This window comes from Hippocampus guttulatus, chromosome 1, assembly GCF_054856545.1.
Source record: "Hippocampus guttulatus isolate MCC_2025c chromosome 1, RoL_Hgut_1.0, whole genome shotgun sequence".
Lineage (NCBI taxonomy): Eukaryota > Metazoa > Chordata > Actinopteri > Syngnathiformes > Syngnathidae > Hippocampus > Hippocampus guttulatus.
Window position 1 is genome coordinate 11,193,593 of NC_141261.1, and position 25,667 is coordinate 11,219,259.

Sequence of the window (25,667 nt, forward strand, 5' to 3'; positions counted from 1 at the left end):
CAGTAGGCGGGGGACACCCTGAATCAGTTGCCAGCCAATCGCAGGGCACACAGAGACAAACAACCATCCACGCCCACACTCACACCTAGGGACAATTTAGAGCGTTCAATCAACCTGCCATGCATGTTTTTTGAAATGTGGGAGGAAACCGGAGCACCCGGAGAAAACCCACGCAGGCCAGGGGAGAACATGCAAACTCCACACAGGGAGGCCGGAGCTGGAATTGAACCCGGTGCTAACCACTGGACTACCGGGCCGCCCATGAAAGCTTTAGTACTTTAGTATTAATCGCAGATACTTACCTGGCCTTAACAGTTACACCATATTTGTTAACAGTATATTATTTTCCTACCTACGGTATTGACCATGTGCATGTTCGACAATCTCTGACAGAATGCCCATGATTACAATTAAGCACAATCAACATTAACTTTCAACAAGATACATATGGCATACAGCAATGGTAAGTTATCACATTTGTACAAATGGGTATATGATGAAGATTATAGTCTTACTACATCAAATGTCTTCAAAATTTCACCAAAAGATTTGGTAATTGCAATAAGAGTACAGGTGGGCAATTAAACAATCTTATTGTTTATTTATTTTAATTCAATTTTCTGACACCCTCCCTTCTCACTATGCCCATCTTCATCTTTTTTTTTTAAACTAACCTGCGGACTATGTCAAATATAATTTTGAGTATAATTTATTTTTTGGTCACGTTGCGAACCACTGAAAAATGGACGACGAGCCGCAAATGACCCCAGGCCATAATTTGGACAATGGTGTAATACAAACTAGTCTAGGGGAGCAGGGGGGTCTTGACAACTGCAGAGCATAGACAAACAACCATTCACACACTCATGGAAAATTCTGAGTCTTCAATTAAGCTAACATCGGTCTGCCAAAAGAAGAAAATCTACACACACACCGAAAGCAAACTTACATTCTCCAAACAGTAGCCAGGTTTTGAACAAAACATATTGATTATAGGCAGTTGGCAGATGTGCTTTCTCGACTTTCAGATTTTTTTTGTAGCAATGTCAAATTTTGCCTAAATGAGCAGTGCCTTATAAATAAAATCTATTATTATTATTATTATTATCATTATTATGACCACCACCACCATTAATCCACCGTGGTGACTAGGGCATCTCCTTATGGAGAAATACATTACATTTTGAAGCACCTCATCCAATATTCAAGCAACTACACACCTTGAAAGTCGAAGACTGTCAAGCATTTGAAATAATTTCAAGCACACGTAGGAAGTGAATTTTGGCTTTAGCTTGTAAATGTTTAACGTATCTCGAAATACACTTTCCAAAAGAAGAAAATCTACACACACACCGAAAGCAAACTTACATTCTCCAAACAGTAGCCAGGTTTTGAACAAAACATATTGATTATAGACAGTTGGCAGATGTGCTTTCTCGACTTTCAGATTTTTTTTGTAGCAATGTCAAATTTTGCCTAAATGAGCAGTGCCTTATAAATAAAATCTATTATTATTATTATTATTATCATTATTATGACCACCACCACCATTAATCCACCGTGGTGACTAGGGCATCTCCTTATGGAGAAATACATTACATTTTGAAGCACCTCATCCAATATTCAAGCAACTACACACCTTGAAAGTCGAAGACTGTCAAGCATTTGAAATAATTTCAAGCACACGTAGGAAGTGAATTTTGGCTTTAGCTTGTAAATGTTTAACGTATCTCGAAATACACTTTCCAATTCACCCGCTCTCTCTGGCTATGCACACGACAGTTTCAAGCAGTAACAATGTAACGGTATGCCTTTATTAATTAGTATAAGCTATATCGATGTTTGTAGAAAGCGTGTTTATTATTCATGGGGGAAAGAACAAGTGTCACAGCTGCGAATTTATTTCAATATTCGACTTCAAGATTGAAGGCTAATAAGGACACCTTTGCTAGCCTAGTCCATGTTACAATGAAAATGTCAACTTTATAAATCTCGGTATGATATGAATATCTGCACCACTAACATTTTACTGTGCCACAAAAAGTGTTTCAAAGTTTATAACTGCCTTTCTTGCTTTGTTTTAGTCAACAGAGCATGGAAGTTATTAAACAACCACAAAGTTCGCGAACCTTGCCGTTATGACCATGTCAACTTGTTACCTGCAGATCAACACAGTTCACGTGTTTGCTCCGGTGCATAAATAACACGCGACAAGGGTGTGAGGATATTTACGAGTTTGCACTAACATTTAGGGTGGACAGTATTTTAGTTACCTTTGTGTGGCAACTTTTAAAACGCTTTCAAAATATTGCTAATTAGCTGTTGTGCTAACAATCACAGCATGAAAATAGACAGATTAAACCCAAGTAATTGCCATTTAAAGAACAATGCCGCAGGGATGTATACTCGTGCATATGGATATCAACAGGCAAGTGAAATTATTTGATAGCTGTTGACCTTTGTTGGTGAATCTGACTGGTCCGTGGATGCCATCTTCCTGTTAGCATGGAAGGCTGCTCGATGTTTGATTGCTTCTGCCTGAGCTCAAAGGGCACTCGCTGACCAAAACGGAATATTTGCATTTAATATTAAGTGACCAGATTAAAAAACAAACAAAATAGTACATTTTCTGTATGTGAAACAAAACATATCATTTTAAAAAAGTGTTCCGTGATAAGCGTACGCAAAAGGACTACAGATCCCAGAGTCCTTAGCGTCAACGCCGTTCCCGTATTCGAAACTGCCAACTACTGAGAGCTGTCTCCTGCTGTCCTATTAATCATAATAGTTGGACGTTTCTGCGCATAATGGCGGATCGAAAGCCGTGTAAGGTGTGCAACTTTACCCGCCAGAAGTCATATGGCGTGGTTGTTCCATCGCTCGAGGAACTTAAGGTAAAAGGTGAGATGATACATATTTTAAACACTACGTTGTTGGGGCTTAGCTTGATTAAAATCACTGGTGTAGTGCCTGAGCACTAATTCCAAGGGTTTAAGGTCAAATCGAATCAAATTTTTAAACTTCCTAATATGAACGAGGCTGGGATCGGCATTTATCTTTTCGATTTAAAACAGAAAGGCAATGAGTCCTGTATTAAGGTGTTACAAAGCAGTCGTCTCACCCATTGCTATCGTGGCCAGTGAAACTTATCTCACATGATCAAGAGCTGGCTTTTCGTCTAGCAGCATTTCTAACGTGTCGAAACTTGCAGGAGGTGAACGCGAAACGAGTCAAGAGGATACCTCCCTCCTGTCGTTCCATTCCTAAAATGCTCGTCAGCACCAAGCGTTTGTGTGTGCGTGTGTGCGCGCGCGCTTGTTCAAATGTTCCAAATATTTATTTATTGCATTATATTTCAAACTAAAGGTCTTTTGCAACATATATGTGCAATCTAAAAAAATACAGTTCAACATTTGGAGATGCTTGTCATTGTACAGTGACATCTTTATGAAGTCATATTCGTCTTTTTTTCTTTTTAATTTTATTTTTATCATGTTTTCTTTTTTACATACTCAGTGCATTCAATCAAGTGGGCTGTATAGTAAAATGAATTAGCAATTTCACAATACAGTACATTATTCTATTTTGGAAACACACATGGGAATTTTAAATGGGAGAATTATTCTCATGGTTTTTTTTTTTTGTTTGCTAATAACACAAACGTTTCAGTGTCTAATTAGCATGTCCACCGCTGAGAGCAGCATTATTGAGCTGCATTGAGCATTGCTCCTGTAACATAATCAAACTCCGATCATTTCAGGAAGTGAGTTTCTTGGCTTCACACCACATGACCCAGTGACAGTGGTCTTAGAAGACGATGGGACAATAGTTGAGGACGAGGCCTACTTTTGGTGTTTGCCCTTAAACACAAAGTTCATGCTGCTGCATGAAAAGGAAACATGGTCGCCGCTTCGCAGAGGTGAGCATATTTGATTTGGTCTAAAAAAAAGTTTTTTTCCGTTTTCTTTTTTAGATGTATATGTCTTCTTTTTCTTTTCTTTTTATGGAGTAACGTCCTGTGCACCTCTTTATGCCTCGCGTCGTAGTTGATGGTGGCACAGCGTGGATGGCGAGAGATTCTGTGATGCTAGAGAGCGACACTGTGGATGCAGCCCATGGTAGTGCATCATGGTTGGACTTGGCCTTGCAGCTGAAACGGGACCTGGCCAGCATCATCCTCATGTGTGAGGAAGACTTAGAGGTGCCAGATCTAGTTCTGTTTGTCACTCTATCTATGTGTGTGTGTGTGTGTGTGTGTGTGTGTGTTCGTGTTTATATATATATATCTGTGTGCATGTGTGTGTCTAGATTTTTTTCATCAAAGAGGAAGTACATTTTTCTCTCTGAGGTATCTGTAAAAGCCAATCTAAACAGTGTCTGCCATTATTTGTCATCTAAATGAATACTTTATGTAAAATCAGAGTCATATGTTGTTCCAGTGCTTAGTGGGCGTCCCCTGCCCTGAGCTAGCTTCTGCTCTCGGCTTCCAAGAAAAGAAGACAGAGAATCTTCAGGAAACACTGCAGAGGGTTTTGGACCGTCGGGAGGAAGAGAGGCAATCGAAGGAGTTGCTCCAACTCTTTCTCAAAGCAGCAGAGAAAGAAGACGGACAGCCACAGGAGGAGGCCAGGCGGCAAAGCGAGGGAGGTACGTTGAAAGTAGCCCCTTTTTAAAATGACTTTCCCTTAAAACTCACAACCGGGCAGCATGTGTTTAGTGGTTAACCCAACTGCCTTACGGTCTTGGTGGAAATCAGCTTCGGCCTTCCGAATGTGGAGTTTGCATGTTTTCCCCATACTTACGTGGGTTTTCCCCCGGATATTCCGGTTTCCTCCCACATTCCAAATACATTGACAAAAGGTCAATTGATCACTCTTAAGTTGTTCCTGGGTGTGATTGTGATTCTTTAAGTGCTCTGTAATTGGCTGGCAACCATGGTTGAAATAGCTCTGTTTATTTTCCCATTCGTGATAGTTTTGTCAGCGCCCTGCAATAGACTGTCATTGAGTCTATTTGTTATTACCGGATCATCAAAGTTTACTGCTTTTATTTTAGTGAAGTCATACTGATGCCCACTAGGTGGAACTATTGTTCCAGTTGAATAGTCTGATCCCCTTGAAGGATAGGGAGTTAAAGAACCTCCCAGAGCGACTAATAATTCTCTTTGTGTTGCAATTACTGTAGGTGCCGATGTTCTTGACGGGATGGAGGTGGATCAAGCATGTGGATTCACTTCCAGGACTTTGATGGTCCTGAAAGGCAAAACAAGCCCAGAGACCAGGCTGTCCACTGAAGATCTCCAGGTAACACACTGTCTTCCCGTTGCACATTTCTTTGAACTTCCTTGAGCAATGACAAGCTTTATGTATTGCCATAGCACAACAATGTGTGTGTGGCTATAACTAAGCTCATTATTCTGTCTAGAATGTGCAAGGCACTCATTGTTTATAATTAAAGATTCTGTCCCTATGCAGTGCCATTTTAAGGAACCTAATCCACTTAGTTCCTCGTTTAAAATGTCCGTGATTCTAAACTTACGCAAGGGCGTTTTGAATACAATTAAGTTGTGTCACTAAACACAACTTGACTAAACTTTTTCTATCAACACGGGGGTGTGATTATAAAGGGTCGTTGCATTGTGTACAAAATGTCTTGATTATTTACACTAAATGTGCAATTCAGTCACGTGGAATCTTGTGCAACCTGGTTGAGGTTGAACACACACTTGTACTGGAATGGAAATGGAAAGAATCATTTAGACCACTGTTGTCAAAGTCAAGGCCTGGGGGCCAGATCCGGCCCCCCACGCCATTTTATGTGACCCGCAGGAACAAATCATGTGTGTCAACTTTCATGATTCTTGCTGAAATCTGTACCGAAATGTTGAATTGTCATGGGTAATAAATAACCTTGAGATTTTGCACCAGCCCTCCGAGGGAAGCCGTCACTCCGAAGTGGCCCGTGACAAAAAATGAGTTTGACACCCCTGATTTAGACAGTCAAATTGTTACCATCATCCATTCTCCGAACCGCTTAATCCTCACTAGGGTGGCGGGGGGTGCTGGAGCCTATCCCAACCGTCCTCGGGCAGTAGGCGGGGAACACCCTGAACCGCTTGCCAGCCAATCGCAGGGCACACAGAGACGAACAACCAAGCGCGCTCACACTCACACCTAGGGACAATTTAGTGTGTTCAATCAGCCTGCCACGCATGTTTTCGGAACGTGGGAGGAAACCGGAGTAGCCGGAGAAAACCCACACAGGCCGGGGGAGAACATCAAAACTCCACACAGGGAGGCCGCAGCTGGAATCGAACCCGGTACCTCTACACTGTGAAGTCGACGTGCTAACCACTGGACTACCGGGGCGCTTGTTACCATCATAAAATATGTTATTGTGTCCATTTTTGTTTTACCGATGTGAGCACTCAAGCCTTATACCTTCCAATTCTCAAAAACTGATGTGATACTGCGAGGTACAATTTGGAGTGGGTGCTCAGCTGTGATTCCAGGCAGGCTGCAGTGAAACTTTATGGGTATCCTACATCACTTCTCGTCGCTCACTGGGTGTGCAGGTTCATCAGTGCTGTGTCCGAAATGAGTTTTCAAAAGTTTAGCATTGGCAAAAAAAAAAAAAAAAAAAGTCCTCATTCCCTTCCTTTGCTGGGTTTTCTTAGCGTCTCTCCCAACGCAGCTTCAAACTCGTTACTTTAGAGCATTTTGATGTAAATCCAATTGTAGCAAAGCAAGAAGGTCCAGTGCAGCCAATAAAGGAGCTTTTGTTTCTTGAAAAGGCAAAACATGCACCAAATACATCCTTTCGCGGTGTGTTGGCCAATTTACAAATCGTACAACTTCAGGCACGTCCAACTTGAGAGGTTGCTTTGAGTTATTGCTGAGGACTTTCCATTAAAACGTGACGCTTTCTGTGTTAAGATGGTGGTGGCCAAAGGGGCGGAAGCTATGCAGCAGGTGCTCGGCTGGGACAAAGTCAGGACATCGACGCTGCTTCAAGAATGCGAGTCGGAGCTCAAACGACGGCTTCAGCAGATCCAGGCCGTGCAGTCTATGAGGGGCAACATGGCGCAGAGGGACAGCAGCCTGCCGCCTAATGACAAGAACGACGAGGAGAGCAAAGCCACACTGCCTCGAAGAGGAAAATAGTCTGTTACCTTACCAGAGCAGAGACTTCAAAGAGCTTTCGCTGACCGCTTCAGGGCCAGCAGAATGAATTCGCGCTGGGTTGCCGATACCATTTTTACCGCTGGATTTTGTATAAATGTCAACAAGGTTGGTGTTTGTAGCATTTGGTACAACTTTCAAATCACTTCAATGCTTTTGCCTCAAGCAGAAGCTGAGGGCTTTGCACAATTTGTTTTGGGGTTTTTTTTTAATCAAAGGTCTGCCGTTTGAATCACAGATATTCCTTATTTGGATGATAAACGAGCTGCTGCGAAACAAACCTCACGTGCATTTGTTTGAAGCTTAACGTCCAACTGTCGTCATCTGATATGAGCGGGTACATTTTGAATCGCTGCGGATCCACTTTATGACATGGATACAGTTACCTTGTTGGGTTTTAATGTGGAAAAAAAAGGAGCTCAGAGACTCAGACGGAGATGTAATGTTCTGGTTTTCTTGATTTCTTGACAGAAGCCAGTAATCCTTTAAGTATCAAGAGTCTTTGTTGTGATATTCTGGTAACTGGCCCTTTATTACCCCACTCGTCCGTAGAGAGCTCCATTCCAATCATCCGTTTTCTGTCCTCATTAAAGTCATGGGTGAGCTGGGGCTCTATTCCAGCAAGATTTGGTGTACAGCGTGGACTGTTCACCTGCCAGTCAGGGCCCGTAGACGAGCTCTGACACCCCCGTTCGCACCGATGGGCTTTTTAGTGTCTTCACTTCAGCTAACATTCAGAATTTTGTGATGTGGGAGGAAAACAGAGCGCCAAGAGAAAACCCATTCAAGCACCAGAATAACATTTGCACGCAGAAGGGCCTGAGCCAAGAGTCCAACTCCGAACTTAGACTGTGAGGCAAACGTTTGCAATTTTGTGGCAATAGAGGCAGATCATTTGTAACTTTTCTTGTCAGGTTTCTGTGCAAAGTAGTATGGCTGAACGACTGAGTGATAGCAATGTGGAACGAGATCCGTCGGTGGGCAAAATAACTTCTAAGATACAGTGTGCAAGTCGTGACAATATATTGAGATGGCGTTGTAGCGCACAGATTAATTGATCATTTTCCTAATAAAAAGTTAGACAAGATAAGATGTTCTTTATTCCATATATGCAAGCTTCATTGCACGCGCCCAGCCGCCAATCGTGGGTAACAAAGATGCCGCTTCATCTTTGACTTATGTCAAGCCAGCGTGAGGCTGCCGCTCTGTCCCCTGGTTATGAAACGTGGGTATCGGTTTGGGAGACATGTGATGCCGGTCCATGTGAGTCATGTCGGACATGATCTTCTCTCCAGTGAACACACATGACAGTGCATTAGATTTTTCACATGACTTACACATACCGAGGTCACTATGTGCTGCTTCATAAGGATTTAGACACGTGTGACGTTCGCAGTACGGTGTGTGAACATTGAGACTCTCACTCTTGACTTCCGCTCAAATGCACACAGCGAGAATTGCTCCTGTTCACATTTGTATTTGGTATGTTACTGCCAATAAGGAAAAACAATCAAGACGTTTGACCGAATTTGGATGGAAAAATATGCTAAGAAGTCAAATAATACGTAACAGTTCAAGGCATCGTGGGTGACGTGACAGGAGACCGCTGAAGCGTACCAGTGATTGTGAGGAAAAGTGTCAAGATTTAGCTGTTGCCACTGAACGGACATATAACTCGTTGCAAACATTGGAAAGATGTAAACGAATACCCGTCACAAATAGAATTAATTGCAGATAAATATCACTAGGGGGGCAGCACGGTGGACAACTGGTTAGCACGTCGGCCTCACAGTGCAACGGTGCAAGGTCCGGCCTTCCTGTGCGGAGTTTACATGTTCTCCCCATGCCTGTGTGGGTTTTGTCCGGGTACTCCGGTGTCCTCCCATATTCCCAAAACATGCATGGCAGGTTGATTGGGCACTCCAAATTATCCCAAGGTGCGATTGTGAGTACAAATGGTTGTTTGTCTTTGTTTGCTATGCGATTGGCTGGCAACCGGTTCAGGGTGTCCCCGGTCTACTGCCCGAAGATGGCTGGGAAAGGCTCCAGCGCCCCCCCGTGACCATTGTGAGGATAAAACAGAAAATGGATGGATGGATGAAAATATCCCGAGGCCTTATTCATTCCATAAATAGCTGTTAAACACCACAAGGTGAAAGTATAGCTCTGCAAATACTTGTTCCCTTTTTCATATTCATCTTAAAACACTTTTTTTATGATGCTGCCCCTTCACTTTTCACAATTATTTTACTACAATTCACTTTTGATTGTTTTATATGAGGCGAATCTTTTATTAATTAGAATGTCTTGAAAGTCAACCTGCAGTGTGTTTGTCTGGAATTAAAAAAAAAAAAAAGAATTACTGTCGAGGCCAGTCAGAAAAATGAAAAAGAAAAAGTCATTTTTAATCAGTGGAACCCTGCTTGTATTTTGTCAATACATTCACACATATGATGCAGACGAGAAGCAAGTTGTCAGCATGCTACCGCACCACATCTTAATGCGTGTCATGGTGGGCGTAATTCCTGTGGAATTAGATCCGACTGGGCTGCTGCGGGAGGAGCCCATTGTGTCGGGATTCGACTTTTCTATCGTATTGAATTCAGTGTTGTCTGAGGGTGCAAATGTGTTGTTCGCATTGTGGCCAACCATGGCAGAGGACTTTAAAGATATTTTTTGTTGTTCTTGTTTATTGTTGTGAAAGCAATCATTTTATCATGTGGGCCCACTGGAGGTTCTAAATAGTTCATGGGGTGTTGAAGGGGTGGCAGGAGGTTCAGTTGGGAGAGCAGAGGTTACAACCCCCTCATCGACACACACATACAATTGCACACATCCACATTGCCCACTTTTTTAAAACTTATTTTTAACTTGAGATTGATTGAGTTTTCTTATCTTATAAAAGATAAATACTTGCACGTCTCCGTTGTTTTGTCTTGTTAGAGCTTCTTTAACCATCGCATCAAATCTCATTATGATTTTTGTTTAAGTACAGTAACAATACCGTATATTCTAATTAACAAAATAATGAATGTTTTATTGTAACGTGTTGCCATGGATTGCAGGGTTTGTGGTTATTTTGAGTACCGTATTTTCCGCACTATAAGGCTTCAATGAATGCCCTATTTTAAAACTGTTTTCATATATAGGGTGCACAGCATTATAAGGCGCATAGAAAAGAAGCGACAATAGTGGCTGTGGTTGCGTTATGCATCCACAAGGTGGAGCAATGCTAAAGGGAATACAATACAATACAGCTTTATGTATATCGAGCTTACACAACCATTGCAGCTGCAACAACGTGCTTTACATTTAAAATACTACGTCCAAGAAATAACAATATTGATCCATATATATATACTGTATATAAGGCGCACTGTTGTTTTTTTTGAAAATACAATGCTTTTAAGTGCGCCTTATAGTGCGGAAAATACGGAAATTGTATTGACTTCTTCTCAGCCAAAATGACTCATAACATAACCAATTTGTCATCATGTCAGCCTAATTCTACGTGACTGTAGTCATGAAAAGAATTGAGTAAATCAACACAAGGGTGCTTCTTTGGCTCCTCACCACTCTAAAGTGTGCCCCTTTAACCACACTTGCTGGGCGGAGATGCATAAAATGCCAGCAAGCAATTACAAAAGTGCCAACTTAGAAGCAATTTCATGGTCGTGGAGCACCCTACAATAACCGTTTTGACAGAAAAGTACAGATGGAATTAGGTAGGAAGAAACTGCATACATATCAAGGTTAAAGGAGTAGCTTTGACAGATCCTTGGTTCCTCGACACTTTCTTTTTTTCACTGAACTGATTAGTCATTCAATACGTCTGTCTTTAGCGAAAGCGCTATTTGATCAGCTCATTCGTACTGAGGAATTACTATGGTACTGTTTATCAACAAAGCCTGTCCAATCACGGAACCTCATGAGACATTTTATTTTAACCAATTCAGGGACAGCGGTTACTACAGTGGACGGCTTGTCATTTTATGAGATTACAGGGTGCATGAAAGGGTTGAATGTGATCTCAGGATTGCATTCTTTATTCCCTTAAAATCAGGGAAATACTGTGCAACAAAAATGTCACTGTTCCAAAAATGGTTGTGTCTAAATTACATTAATAAGAAGACGTTTAGTGTAGGCTTTGCTATTTTTTATTCATCTACACACTTGAGTTTTGGTTTAAGCAAGGGTCGGAGACTTGATACTCGTGTACTTGATCATCCATCCTTTGTTTTTCCCACTCGAGTCTGACCTAAATGCAATGTGGACTTGGTGACTTCCGCTTTGGATGCTTTCTGGCCTTGCCGATCCGCAGTATGGTCCATACTCTCGTCCGGCCGTCGAAATCTACCAAATAACAAGTATTGAGGGTGATTTGGCCCAACAGCACATCACCTTAGCGGGGAGAAGGCAGCTACATACTGCCTACAAATGCATGAGGACGAATTCGTTGTTGGGTCACTGCTTACAAGTCTCATAACTGACCTTCAACATATCATATGGACAAGGGACATCTGGGTGTCCTTCTATGTCAAAAGGTTCCATAAAGTCCAGGATTATTTCGTTGCCCTCTGGAAGAGCGATGGTGTGGTTGCAGAGACTCATGGGTGGATACGGGCTCGGGTAGCCTGGACTTGCCAGATGTCCTGACAGGTTGGTCGACATCAAGCTGAGGCAAGGCACTGTTGAAATACACCATACAACATACTGCCACATCTGTTGCATTTGTGTTCACAATACTTCCATCCATCCGTTTTCTAATCCGCTTTATCCTCACAAGGGTCGCGGGTGTGCTGGGGCCTATCCCAGCTGTTTTAGGGCAGTAGGCGGGGGAAACCCTGAACCGTTTGCCAGCCAATCGCAGGGCACACATAGACAAACAACCATCCAGGCTCACAATCCCACCTAGGGACAATTTGGAGTGTTCAATCAGCCTGGCATGCATGTTTTTGGAATGTGGGAGGAAACTGGAGTACCCGGGAAAAACCCACGCAGATTCGGGGAAAACATGCAAACTCCTGATATATATACAGTATATGTATACACACACACACAAACACCAATTGTGACAACAATACCTGTACATCCAGAATGCCGCCACTTTTCTTGACGTTTGTGTGTTTTGAAAAATATGTGTATTCTGTTAGAAATGGTATGTTTTTATGTCAAAGACACTTGACAACAAGAATCAAGAAATACTGTTTATTTAGTATTTCTTGATTCTTGTTGTCAAGTGTCTTTGAGTACTATGTAAATCGCTTTCCGAAGAAATGTATTATATTTCCACATTTCCGGAACACCAAATAAAACAATTTGTCGATAGTACATTGGTGTTTTTATTGATTTGGTAACAACTGGATTAAAAATGAATTTGGCCATTCATGCTGTTAGGCTAATGATGTGCCTTTAGAAATCAGAGGAAAGCACAGTATATTAGACAGAAAGAGAGTAGCTCCGCTGTTGTTTTCTGAATAAGTAGCCAACCACTTGGTTAAAATAAAAAAAGATGACAGACCAACAGCGTTCCAGCCTTTAAAATAGAAACATCTCGTAATGTAGAAGCCTGGTTTCTTTGACTTATGTTGCTTTGAAAAACAAAAAATAAGTTGTTGCTTTTTTAAAAATAAATATATATATTTCAATTGGCTCCTCTTGGCGCCATAATTGATGGCATTCATTAAATTTAGTTAGTGACGCAGCTCGTGTGCAGATGTTGTCCCGAACAATACAAATGATTGTTGCAAAGAGGCAGTAATTGATATAATTCGTAAAATCTGTGGACAGATAATCTTTTTTGTTTTTTTTACCGATTCATTGCTTGATTTATTTTATCTCCCTTCTTTCTCCTCCAGCAAATAACGATCAAGTCAACGTACTCAAATCAGTAATTATGATGCATTACTTCATGTCAGCACACTATTAGTGTTGCACACAGGTATCAATTTTTAATATCGATTTAAAGTTGCCTCTTACGGGAGAGTCAACATTAATTAGCCGTGTCTTTTGGCAGTTTGGCAGAGATCAAATGCTTCATGCAATTTGACTGTCAAATCTATCAGCACCTGCCCGCTGGAATGGAAATCGAAATCTCTCACAAATAGACTGTGCAGTTATGATGAATTGGCAGAGTGCGAGGGGGCCATCTTTTCTGGACTGGTAGTGGCAGTTGTGATGTCTAGTAGTTTTTTTTTATGAGTATGTTAACTTGGTCGGTTTCCAGTCTCGATTTGTTGTGTTTAACTTAATTTTGAAGCGTTTCACACACGGGTGCATCCGGAATCTCTCTGTACATTTTCTTAAACTTACTCCCTGACGGAGTGTGTGCGACCCATCGCTGTGATTTTAAAAAAGAGCCAACCTGTTCATTAACACAATTGAAGAATTTGTTTTATTATATATGACAGCGGGCGGCCCGGTAGTCCAGTGGTTAGCACGTTGGCTTCACAGTGCAGAGGTACCGGGTTCGATTCCAGCTCCGGCCTCCCTGTGTGGAGTTTGCATGTTCTCCCCGGGCCTGCGTGGGTTTTCTCCTGGTGCTCCGGTTTCCTCCCACATTCCAAAAACATGCATGGCAGGTTGATTGGACGCTCTAAATTGTCCCTAGGTGTGAGTGTGGGCGTGGATGGTTGTTCATCTCTGTGTGCCCTGCGATTGACTGGCAACTGATTCAGGGTGTCCCCCGCCTACTGCCCGAAGACGCCTGGGATAGGCTCCAGCACCCCCCGCGACCCTAGTGAGGATCAAGCGGTTCGGAAAATGGATGGATGGATATATGACAGCATTACATTGATTGAATGACATCATCATTTTCAGCAGATTAGGAATCACATGTCCATGAAGACCAAGCGTAGGGAGAGAGAGATGCTTTTTCAAGATGTCAATCTGTCAAGATGTCAATATTTCGAGGTTGTGTCAGCTAAAAACAAAAATATGAATGTTTGTTGAGCACACTGTTCAGTTGACAGTGTTATCTACATCGCTTTGTTAACACTATGTTAAAAAAATGTGATTACATGCAGTTACATCACTTTGTGTGACTGCAGGTCGCAAAATGTAATTGTTTCATTTATTATCAATGTATATTATACATGTTGAGTTTTGATGTCACCGCATTCGAAGTGAGACTGCCTGTATTTCAGAAATTATTAAAACATGTATTACTGTTGAGTAAAATCCTGAAAATACTTTTTTTTCAAATGAAAATAATTATGTGAAGTCAAAAGGGTTGCTGTCTTTATTTTACTTTCAATAAAACCAAATGTTGTTCTTGAATGTCACTGTCAACCCCCCCCCCCCCCACTTCAATTAAGTGGCAAAACACACAGAATCAGATCACATGAAAAAGTTCAGACTAATCAAAATAAGCAACTAATGTCAACAAATGACATTTGTTTAAGTAATATACACTAATCTCTTTGAATTCAGCAGAAACCTGACGTTCCAGTGTACACCATCAGTGACACTACTACAGCAAAGTAAATGACTTAATTTTGTATGGTAATTAATTGCAAGATCATTTTTTTAGCGGCTTTTGTCAAATTAATGTCTCGTGATGACGTATAGAATGTGACTTCCTCTCGCTCACCTGTACATGATCTTTTGTTGAGATGGAGAAGATATCCTGGCCTGCATGTGCAGTAATAGCCACCAATGTAATTGTGGCAGAAATGGTCGCACATTCTGTCCTCGTGCATATTGGACCGACACTCATTGATGTCTGCAAAAGACAATCAGAGGGTAAAGGTCATGCTCCATGCTCCAATTGATTGTATGAGATTGGTGTTAAAGGGAGGTTGTGGGTCAAGGCTACAGCAAGTTGCCAGGTTGTCTTTTGGCATTTTTTTGTAATGTCCAATTCGAGGGAATTTAAATTGGACTCAAAACTTAGCTGAATAACAAGACAGGTCGTGATGGAGGTCATTTCCGCTTTGAGCCTGAACTAATGAGCACAGGTGGTTTGTGCGCCATCCTCATGAAACGATTAAATTGTCGTCATTGATTGTGATGTAAAGTCTGTTATACTGACATTACTGAGTTTAAATATCAAGGACGAGAGTGTATCATTATGGCTTTGGAGAACGTTGATTTATTTTAACAATCTATATGAATATGGTGGACCAGTCAGGATACTATTCCCAGTTGAGTGCAATCCTTTGACAAACTAATTTTAATGTAAAATCGCTGAATGTCACGGAAATATGTCAACACACAAGTGGAAACGGGCATAGCGGCTGGTAAATACATGCAATTAATGTGTTTCAAAGGATCTACCTCAATAAATATCGTGTAAGGAACAGAATTTGGACTCAGGAACGATTTCTCATCATGAACACGAGCACACAGCTCGCTAATCCAGTGGCTAACCGGCGGCTAGCTAAATAGCTAGCAGGTTACCGACATGGCTCCACTTACCTTTCCATCCAATAATTTTATTCATCAGAAGGTGTCTCTGAGCTTTGTCTGGTCCCTCACCTAGGACCTGTTTAGCGTGGGTGACCATAGCGGGGACATAAAGCCCCAGACAGTTTAGCCTTCGGATCATTGGGACACGTAAACCCTTCCACCACGGTAAAGTGACGGCTCATGGAGGGGAATTTTTGATTTGATGATATACATTTTTGCACACGCAGTTGTAATGTTCATGGTGTGTTTTTTAATGTACTCTGCACTTTAAAAGTTGAATATTTAAAAACAACTACATACGTGTATTTATAGACTGCTTTTGAGTATTGTATTTTCTTTAATCTGCTTAATTTACATAGAGCAGAGTTGTCATTTGAAATTATTTATTTTTTATTCCATATTGTTTCTGTAACGAATTAATAAAAGTGAAAATGTATGTGTTAAGACTCAAGCTCAATTTTAAAGGTAAGCTTTTATTTTTTGAAGAGGCTGTTTTATAATTGCTAATTTGACCCATGTCATAGGAAACAGCCAGATTCAGGCAAATCTGTGCCTTAAGCAAAAATAAATAAATAAAAGGAAAAAAAGTGTCACTATTTGACATCACCTTCCGAGGTGTAAAATGCTTGGAAGCCAGTGAATCGCTCCTCATTAGAGTAGTCACTCCTAAAGACCACTGACATGCGGTTGCCGGCTGACAGGATGACGGTGTTCCTTGGGGCGCTTTCATCGTTCTTCTCTTCTTCTCCACAGAACCTCACGGTATCATTCCCCTCTGCCAAAACCTGTTTAGACAGGGTCAAGGCACTTCTAGCCAACAATCAAATTGAGTAAGAGGACCGTACCTGAATGTAGTCGTATTCGCACAGGTTTGAGGGTTCAATGCTGAAGTGGGTGAAGTAGAGTTTGACCCTGTGGCCCTGTGGGACGGTGATGTTCCACACCATGTATGTGTTATCAGGGTATGGCTGGGGGAAGTTGGGGGTGGTAAAGTTGCCGTATAAGCCTGTCATTTCCACACTCAGCGACACATGGAAGAGGCAGAATAGGACAAATACGCAGCCACCGCTATCACGATTATGTGTGAGTGCAGCAGTTTTTTGGAATATATGTTTAAAAGAAAAATGACGCTCACCTGGTCATGTTGACATCGGTCTTCAAATATGTTCTCTCTCTTTGAATTGTGTTGTCCTCAGCTCGGTGCTCTGCGGGTAATTGAACCTGTGTGTCCTTCCTGGCTGACAGTTCGGTAAACAAAGTACGACAGACACATGATCCGCGTCATCATCACCCACCTCCCCTGGTCACAGATGTCAGAGGAGCTAGACATCAATAGTATGTTGAAACTTCTTCATCTTGCCATTTTACAAGTCTGAAGGAGCACTGACAGCTTATCACACCCCCTTATAAAAACATATAACACATTTATATAAAGAAATGATGCCAGAAGTTAAACGTCACTTTTTACACTGACTCAGCACTAGATAGAATACAATACAATACATGCTGATTTATATAGCGCTTTCATAACAGCGGCAGCTGTAACAAAGCACTTAACAAAACAGTTAAAAAAATAATAAACACAAAACATAACATAAAACACGGACAGTCATGCAGTCCTAACCACTTTTCCGTCACACGCTTTGTTGTTTGAAGCAGTTTGAGATGAAAGAGGAGAGAATCATAGTGTCCTTTAACCTGTGGATCAGAGACGTCATGCTCAAAATGTGCACACGTCGGTGACAAGCTAAGTTTCAAAGTCAACAAGAAGCTGTAGCATCCATTGACGAAAAAAGAGATTGGTTCACTTCTCATGTCCCATGGAAATCCATTTCAATTCCAAGCGGCGACTCTCGGTTCCAAATACGCATCGGCACTCTGCGCCGACGCTCCTCTCTCCTCATCCTCATTCAGCAGCCATCCATCCAGCCGCACCAGCGCCGACTGTCCAACAGCGCCAACTTCTCCACTGAACAAAACGGGGTTGTGAAAAATGCTGCCCATTACAGGCGCAAAAAACAAGCACCCCAGGTCTGTCCAGCACCGACAGTCAATGGCGCCGTCATTCCTCCCAATCAAAATCTGTGCTGGTACAGGCGTGCTGCCGAGAAGGCGCAACCACCAAGCACAGATACTTCTCCTTTGATGAATGTCGTGGCCAAAAAACGCTGAAAACAGTCCATATCAGTTCCACACGATGACGAGCCAGTTCACCTCCCACCAATATGTTTTCCAAGTAAATGCCAATGCAAACCAAATCAACTGCAGTTAAGTGTTCCCATCCCATTTTGGGCGGGGTGCTCGACCACCCCGAAATTAAATCTTAGCACCCCTAAAATTTGAGAGATTACTTATTTATTCTATTTTTTTTGTCTCGTCTTTTTTTTTAAACAAGCTAAGAATGTTGTACCGTATTTTCCGCACTATAAGGCGCACCTAAAAGCATTCAATTTCCTCAAAAGCCAACTGTGCACCTTATAAAACGATGTGCCTTATATATGGATCGATATTCTGATTTCTTGGACGTAGTATTCTAAATGTTGAGCAGAGCGCTTTGTAACAGCTGCAGCGGCTGTGAAAGCTCTATATAAATGACACTTTATGGTATTGTATTGTATTGTATTGTATTGTATTCACTTTAGCGTGGCTCCATCTTGTGGATGCAAACACAACTGCAGCCACTATTGCAGCTTCTATTCTATGTGCCTTATAATGTGGTGCGCCCTATACATGAAAACATTTAAGGTGCGCCTTATATTACGAAACGCCTTATAGTGCGGGAAATACGGTAAATAACCTGTTAAGAACAAAAATACAGCTCCGAGTGCGCCTCAAAAAAGATTTGCAGCCCCCAATGCCTCTTAACTCTTCTCAGCTACGCTGTGTGTGTGTTATCTACAAAGAGCAATGTGCTGTCTTCGAGTGTCATTCAGTTGCAGTGTAAGTAAATGCCTCAGGAAATATGTAACGTATCTTAACTTCAATCACTCAATACCAACACACTATTATCATGACCATTCCACATGTATGGTGCTTGTAGGTCGAATCAAAGCTTTGCGTTGATGTTTTTATGGATTTAGCTGACATTTCTTTTCTACCTATGAAATGTTTCTGGTGGTCAGAGACAGTAAACTCGTGAGAAGCTAGCTGCTGTGTCATGTGCATTTTTAGTACACGCTAAATTTTAGGGTCTGGTATATACCAGAAAAAAAGCATTTTGTTAAAATTTGTCGTTTACATCCAGAAAATTAGTAGGGTTACGATGTTTGTTGACATATACAATTCATTCCCCCTCTCCTGTGAGCTAGTCAAGAACAACCGTTATCATTTTTGATGGTTTACTCACAGACTGTGCCGAAAGGTGTACTGCATCTCTTTTATAATGAGGGAATATAATTGCTTTCAGATGTCCAGAATTTTCTGAAATACCATTACTCCGAAACCTCTGATCCTACAATTGCCCATTGTACAGGTATCTTTTATTTGGAAATGACATAAGAAGCTGAAGACTGTAAGAAGTTATGTTCAGCCTCATATTAATGCAAAACATATCACAGCGTTTATTTTTCTTTCAACAATATGTAGTTTATTATAATCCTCCAAACAAAAATCAACGATGACATCGGTTTGGAGGAGGCAACAAGATGCGTAAATTGTTATTCAGACGCGAAAAGACTGGTTGGACATTGATGCAAATCAGACAAGACTCACACAGATAATTATTTCAAAGCCTGCTCTCATGGCTATTAAGTGGTGAGGCGGTTAAATAAAAGCCCCAGAACAATGACGACACTTTTTTCCCTACTCCCATTGCTTTCAGTAGACAATCTCTTTTTGTTTGGAAATCATCACATCACAAACTTTCCAAGTGAACCTGCAAACATGCTGGATGTTTTGTTTGTTTGTGTGATTGATTTTATTTTATTTTATTGTCTGTGTCTGTCCAATGCTTATGTATGTCACGTTGCGAGGTGGTGGTGGACCCCAAAAAGCAGGCAGGAGGGAGGAGAAGGGTGTATTTGAAGAATTGTATTTAAAACAAAGAAAACTACATCCAAAACAAACAAAGTCCAAAGTATCAAACAAAAACCATGACTAAAGCTAAAACATAACAATGAACTAAACATGACAGAAACTAAGAGCAAACAGCAACACACATGACAGTAGCAAGAGCAACAATGACCCGACACAGTGTTCGGGCTGGGAGTCCTTTTAAAGCCTTAATTAGTTATGACCAACAGGTGTGCACTGCCGGGGGAGCCCTACAGTGCCACCTGTTGGTCCCTAAACCGAATCATGACAATGTAAGACTTGGTTCATGATAACTTATATAATTACAGAGTATGAAATGCAAATCTGTTTTGATAGAGTGCATATATTGACAATATTCAATTGGTGTAAGGCGCTTTCAAGCGGAACACATTTTGTTTTTAACATTTTGTTCAGCGTTTAATGCCCAAGCGCACATTTTCTGGCCAGCGGTGAATTACTATAATTATCCACATAAACATCATTGTTAACTCCTTTTTGCAAATGACCTCTCTGACGGTACGCTTTCAAATTGGTGCAATGGTGGTTTTTTTTGTTTGTTTTTTTCTATGACGGTGATGTGTGAGCTTGGGTGATGTTGTCGCAATGCAAGGCACGTTTTGATGGCAGATGTTCTCTTTTTTTTTTTGAATGCCATCCAGTTGCCACGCTGCCTTTAAAACTTCAGAATGTTACCCTTTGACAAATACTTTATGGAAAAATATGGACTAAAAACATAAATAACGTATTGATGCTTTATTATTATTAATTTTTTTGGCTCATTAGTCATTTCGGTTCTCATGTTCATTTCCTCTGGTAGGGAAAATACATGGTGGTTTCTCAATAGGTAGCATTTTGCCTATCACTAGGCACTTGTAACTCATTGCTTCCAATTATTTGCAGCTTTTCTCAACACTTGATTGAAAAGTTGCAAACCACTGCTGGGTGACATAATGTCCTAATTAGCACATTTGTGACATCGAGGCATTCTGTTAGATGTGTCAGCCCTTTCACACACGCACGCTTGCTTGTGACACGATCATCATCCATGCTTTCATACAGATACAGGTACTTTCACAAGTGAAGGAATTTACTTGAAGCCCCCCAACCCCCGTGTGTACCCAATGAAGGGTCTGCTGACTGTGTGTGTGCTTTCAATTCGCTAAAGTCAGAGCACATTTGTTTTCGAAAATGCGTCTTCATTAAAGTAGTCTGGTGTCAAATAACGTCTTAAGGCGATCTTTCAAGCTGAGACCTTTGCCAAGTGGCTCTGAATGTCACTCGAGGACTTGACACTCAAATGCCACAATGATTAGACGTTGCAGGGCGGAGAACCCCAACGTCAATGCTTGAATGTTTTATTGATGTGATTGTAAAGATTATTCGCTGACAGAAAGAACAAACTTGGGTGACCGGCGCTAGCCCCCGTTTAAAAAATAAAAATACTGACACAATGTGGCTCCACGAGCTATCCTTTTCACACACCTGAACTGAAAATATTTTAGGATTCCAAAAATGCAGGCTCAAAGCAAAGTGAGATTACAAAAATCTTGAAAGACAATCACACCGACAGAGTATAAACTGAAATCACTGGTCACATTGAGTGAACGCTGGCGCGTTTTGGCTGCCGCTGCTCAACCCGTATTGTTTTGTGTTTTTTGTTATTGTAAAGTGTCCTTGGGTGTCTTGAAAGGCGCTTATAAATAAAATCTACTACTACTACTACTACTACAAGGTGCCAGGAAAAACAACGCATGAAACCAAAAGCGCTTGCAAAGGCAAGGTTCAATAGAACACGGAGAATACACAAACGGAATATCCAAAAGTCCAATAAAACAAAGAGCATTACGAGAATAACAAAATCCTGACAAACAAGGACCTATGATCAATAAACGAGAGCGACTGTGAATGGTGTCGAGAGCTCTAGAAAAATCACACTGGAAGCACAACAGCAAGCAAGGTCGGGAATCTGACAAGGCATTGGAGAAGACAGAGAGTCTTTAAATACAAAGCTAGGCTTGATGAGGAAGCGAGGTGCAGGTTCACCTGCTGGAGGGAAACGCCCATCACTCCAGCTGGAGTTGGAACACAATCAAGACGTTCTGTCAATTCCTTTTTCGCGTTGTCTAATTCTTCAAATATTCTCAATTGTGTACCTTCCGTGTGAAAACTGCAACCACCATCAACCTATTGCTTATACACATCTCAAAATATATTTGACAAGACAACCTAGACGAATAGGAAACTGAACGTCTCCTGCATTTTGTCGGATAATCTCTTGATGGCAAACACGTAGTTTTCACCTGCGTCACAAGGGAGGCCCGTTTCCACGCGATTGGTGCAGCATGTGCTTGTGCATGGAGTATTCATAATTGAAACAACTCACACGCACACGAGCGTGAAGTCCAAACTTGCGGGGATGCGTAGAGGATGTCGGCTGTCTGTGTTCTGTGCTCGCGCTACCGTGCCTTTAACAAAGTGCTTTCTTCGAGGAAGTCCGCCAGTCATTAAATACGCAGCAACCAATTGAAGAGATGAAAGAGCGAGCAACTGGCACCGTGAGCCTCGGAAGAAGACGAAATCTGGTTTTGAAAGCCGTTTGCTTTATTATGCATGTTGTTCATTTCCTTCTGCTGGCGTCAATCTGACGTGTTAGTCATGACGTGGCGTCTGTTTGAATATCTTGAACAAGAAAGAAAAATAATATCCTGGATTTATCAGACCTTTTGTAAGCATACAGTATTTCTTTGGCGTTCTTCATCAACCGTTGCCTAACTCGTCTGCATTCCCGTTCACGGGCTGCAATCATGCTCCTGTCAGCCACCCACATGTTGTAAATTGTATGCATAATTATGGACTAGAGTAAGTGGGGCTGTCTCACCTGAGCCGAACACTGAGGAGATGTAGATTTAATCCACTGTAATTTGCTCATCCGCCGCGATTCTGCTGAAGTGGTAGAGAAGCGATGCTTTGGCACAGCACATACTCGATCCTGCTGCAAACGAAGGCAATGTTGGCAAGGTGTACCCTTTTTGAGTAGTAACGGCTTTGATTGATTCATTGATTGAAGTCGATTGACTGTCGGGGACAGCAAAGTGTCCTCTGCTCGACTAAATGCAATCAGAACAACCTCACCTTAATTACCGCATAAATTAATCAGGTCGTATTTTTTCCATGAAATTCTATAAACTGACTTCGAAAAAAAGTCTCTTCTCTTGGGGAGTATGGTGGACGGCAAACATTCAGGAATTCTTATTTAATATTGAACCATTCATTGAGCTGGTTATCCCATACAATGACAGAGACACAACGCCCCGCCCGTTTATAATTCTGCTGCTATCGCCCTAACACAACACCTCAAAGATCACCGACAAGATGAGATGTTGAGTGTTGTACGACTCCGCTGTTTGTCGAAGGCAGCACATCACATGATATTGCCGTGACACTGGCCAGTGACTGCAAGGGTCGCCTGTCTGGCCAACCACATAGCAGGCTTCCTCCTCCTGTTTTGGTCAAATTGAACCCAGATTCATGCATACAGGTAGTCACGTGGCTGTTCGAAGGAGTCCAGATGCACCGCTCGATGTGGCAAAATACATGCCGTTATATACTGTAAGTGGGAAAGAAAGACTTCAAGGGATCATTCGGTCCATTTTTCACCAACAAGCTCAATCTGTTTTTTTTGTTTGTTTGTTTGTTTTTTGGTCGACTGGTTAGCACATCCGCTTTCCGGTGGATAGATCGTGAGTTCTAATCTGCCTTCAACCTTCCTGTGTGGAGTTTGCATGTTTTTGCTCGTGCCTGCGTGGGTTTTCTGTGGGTACTCTGGATTCCTCCCACATTCCAAAAATATGCGCCGGAGGTTAATTGAACACTCGATATTGTCCCCAGATGTGATTGTGAGCGTTCGTCTGGCTTGGCCACCAGTTCAAGGTGTACCTCGCCTACTGCCCGAAGACATCTGGGATTGGCTCCAGCACACAGGCAACCCTCGTGAAGATAAGCGGTTCGGATAATGGATGGATGGTTCATCAAACGTGAGCTCATATGAACAAAAACCACTAGCACCTCCATAAAACCAAAAACATTGTGCTGATTCTTTCTTTTTGGGGGGAATGTTTTACGGTAGTTATGTGCATATGAATCTTTGTGACGACTGATCATAATTTTCAGACATTTAGCTATGCTAAAGTTTTGTTAAGTCTCAGGAGGCAGCCTGGCATGGATGTTTCCCCCAGGGCTGAGAGTCGTCACTGCTCAAGGCAAAAAAAAAAAAAAAAGGTCAGCCAATCGCAGGGCACACATAGACAAACAACCATTCACACCTAGGAACAATGAAGGGTTCAATTCACTTCCCATCTTTTTGGAATGTGGGTAAACCAGAGTACCCGGAGAAAACCCACACAGACGCAGGGAAAACATGCAAACTCTGCACAGGAAGGCCGAGGGCAGGTTCGAACCTCCAACCTCAGCACTGTGAAGCGAAAATGCAAAATGTAGAATACCAAGCTGTTGATTAGGGGAGCTGTCTAATTGTGATGGTTTTGGTTTTTGTCAAGCAAATTTGCCCTGGATCTTTTTTCTTTTTCTTTTGACGAGTCTGACTTAGAAGGAAGAAAATTAGCAAAAAAATGTGGCAAAATAGCAAGGTAAGACTGCATACATAAAGTTATAATCACAAGGGTAAATTGACAATAGAGGGAAAATTGGCAATAGATTAAATATACACTCACCAAGCCAGTGTACACACTTAAAATGATTTTAGAAGATTGCATGTTTTATTTATTTATTTATTTTTAATTACCATTTGTATGAGCGTGAGACTCACGGACAGTTTTTGCTGTGGGAAATATGAGCGACCACTTGATTATGATCTTGCTCAAGGAACATAGACTGTCTGAATAGGCCCTTTAAGAGAAAGATTTTTTAAAAAATGAACTTTGATATGAACAATAGTAGGTACTGTTTAGCTGTTAGCCATTGATGAAGCACAGACGCATTAATTCCTGTTCCAAAAGCCCCAACGAGTTAGACTTTATGATGTATTGCCCACCATGTTTCAGAGCATTCCCTGGTGCTATTGATCAAAAACGATTGCAGATGAATTAATGTTGCGGCCGTCTGTGCTGGATTCCGTTCCTGACGTCAGGCCCATTATTCTTTCAATTTAGTCCGCCACGGGTGCCTTTTGCCACACATAACAAATTCGGTCATTTCCTCGCCAATTCAAATCCAGCCTCGGGTTGAGCAATTCGGCCGGGTCACCATGAGACTCTAAAGCTGCGCCCCGTGACATTGATGCCAGAAAGCAATGATGAGAAATGGCACACAGGTGCGGCGCTTGTCACTGATTCCTTCATTACGTTAGTTTGCCGCCATTACACCGCAAATTGCTTACAATTCAGGGCCAACACAGGACTTTAAAAATAGCCAAGACCACAATGGATAAGCACTCCACACACCTTTGAGAGGTTGACTCAAAAAGCAAATATCATGGCCATAAAATGACAATACTGACGGAACATGACTCAATAACTCCGGGTGGGGTTATGAGTTATGGTTTATTTCGAGGATAATTGATGGGACATTTTCTGGTCCGCTCGGCTGAGGAAAAATCGTCTTTACGCGAAACATGGATTTCCAATACAAGCACCAATGTTGATGGCAGTGAGGAGTTCCCATGCAATTAATTCACAGCAGACGTTAACTGTCACCTATGGTGCACTGACATTTAGGATCCCAATGGTCACCCCGGTGCTTTATATGAATGTCTGTGTGTGTATGTGTGTGTGTGTGTGTGTGTGTGTGTGTGTGTGTGTGCGCGTGTTTGAGCACATGCTGGAGCGCATGTCTGCATGTCGGGGACCTAACCGTTTGACATAATAGGATTTTGCGTCGTTACAGCAACTTCAATCAGCCGTATTGCCATGCCACAAGGACCCAATTGTCCTGAAAATAGTCGAAAACAGCTCATTGCGAATCCTCATCTGCTACTGTGGCAACAAATCTATTATAGGTGCAAAGGCTACGCCAGACGAGGCCTGTTCT

The 25,667-nt window shown here is 41.8% G+C and overlaps 3 protein-coding genes across 6 annotated transcripts in view; 1 reads left to right on the forward strand and 2 right to left on the reverse strand.

The window, feature by feature from the left end:
• The window catches only part of pex14 (peroxisomal biogenesis factor 14), a 51,770-nt gene extending 49,211 nt beyond the window's left edge, over positions 1-2,559 (reverse strand). For both annotated transcript variants that reach the window (XM_086109389.1, XM_086109395.1), the window contains exon 1: positions 2,458-2,559. In XM_086109389.1, coding sequence (XP_085965515.1) covers positions 2,458-2,493 — 36 coding nt within the window. In that variant the 5' untranslated portion in view covers positions 2,494-2,559. The remainder of the gene's footprint in view (positions 1-2,457) is intronic.
• Positions 2,560-2,726: 167 nt separating this feature from the next.
• Positions 2,727-10,096, forward strand: dffa (DNA fragmentation factor, alpha polypeptide). The gene is made up of 6 exons (XM_086109408.1): positions 2,727-2,901; positions 3,761-3,919; positions 4,047-4,201; positions 4,440-4,647; positions 5,185-5,303; positions 6,936-10,096. The coding sequence occupies exons 1-6, from the start codon at positions 2,808-2,810 to the stop codon at positions 7,161-7,163; spliced, it is 963 nt and encodes a 320-aa protein (XP_085965534.1). The 5' UTR covers positions 2,727-2,807; the 3' UTR covers positions 7,164-10,096.
• A 1,010-nt stretch (positions 10,097-11,106) lies between these two features.
• Positions 11,107-16,832, reverse strand: masp2 (MBL associated serine protease 2). 3 transcript variants are annotated; one of them, XM_086109421.1, is made up of 6 exons: positions 16,726-16,832; positions 16,436-16,658; positions 16,198-16,375; positions 14,773-14,904; positions 11,673-11,869; positions 11,107-11,534 (listed from the first exon to the last, which is right to left on the reverse strand). In XM_086109421.1, exons 1-6 carry the CDS (start codon positions 16,731-16,733, stop codon positions 11,367-11,369), a joined length of 906 nt encoding a protein of 301 aa, XP_085965547.1. In that variant the 5' UTR covers positions 16,734-16,832; the 3' UTR covers positions 11,107-11,366. The 3 variants fall into 3 exon arrangements, with proteins under 3 accessions (XP_085965547.1, XP_085965564.1, XP_085965555.1); XM_086109438.1 differs by having other exon boundaries at positions 16,436-16,558; positions 16,726-16,822; XM_086109429.1 differs by having other exon boundaries at positions 16,436-16,596; positions 16,726-16,815.
• Between the last annotated feature and the right edge of the window lie 8,835 nt (positions 16,833-25,667).

Excerpts from the sequence above, each read along its gene's own strand:
- masp2 (XM_086109421.1), bottom strand. Across the intron at positions 16,376-16,435 it reads GCGAATACGACTACATTCAG|GTTTTGGCAGAGGGGAATGA; the intron begins GTACGGTCCTCT and ends CTGTCTAAACAG. Across the intron at positions 14,905-16,197 it reads AGCATTTTACACCTCGGAAG|ACATCAATGAGTGTCGGTCC; the intron begins GTGATGTCAAAT and ends TGTCTTTTGCAG.
- dffa (XM_086109408.1), top strand. The coding sequence starts at position 2,808 with ATGGCGGATCGAAAGCCGTGTAAGGTGTGCAACTTTACCCGCCAGAAG. Across the intron at positions 2,902-3,760 it reads CGAGGAACTTAAGGTAAAAG|GAAGTGAGTTTCTTGGCTTC; the intron begins GTGAGATGATAC and ends CGATCATTTCAG. Across the intron at positions 4,648-5,184 it reads CAGGCGGCAAAGCGAGGGAG|GTGCCGATGTTCTTGACGGG; the intron begins GTACGTTGAAAG and ends CAATTACTGTAG.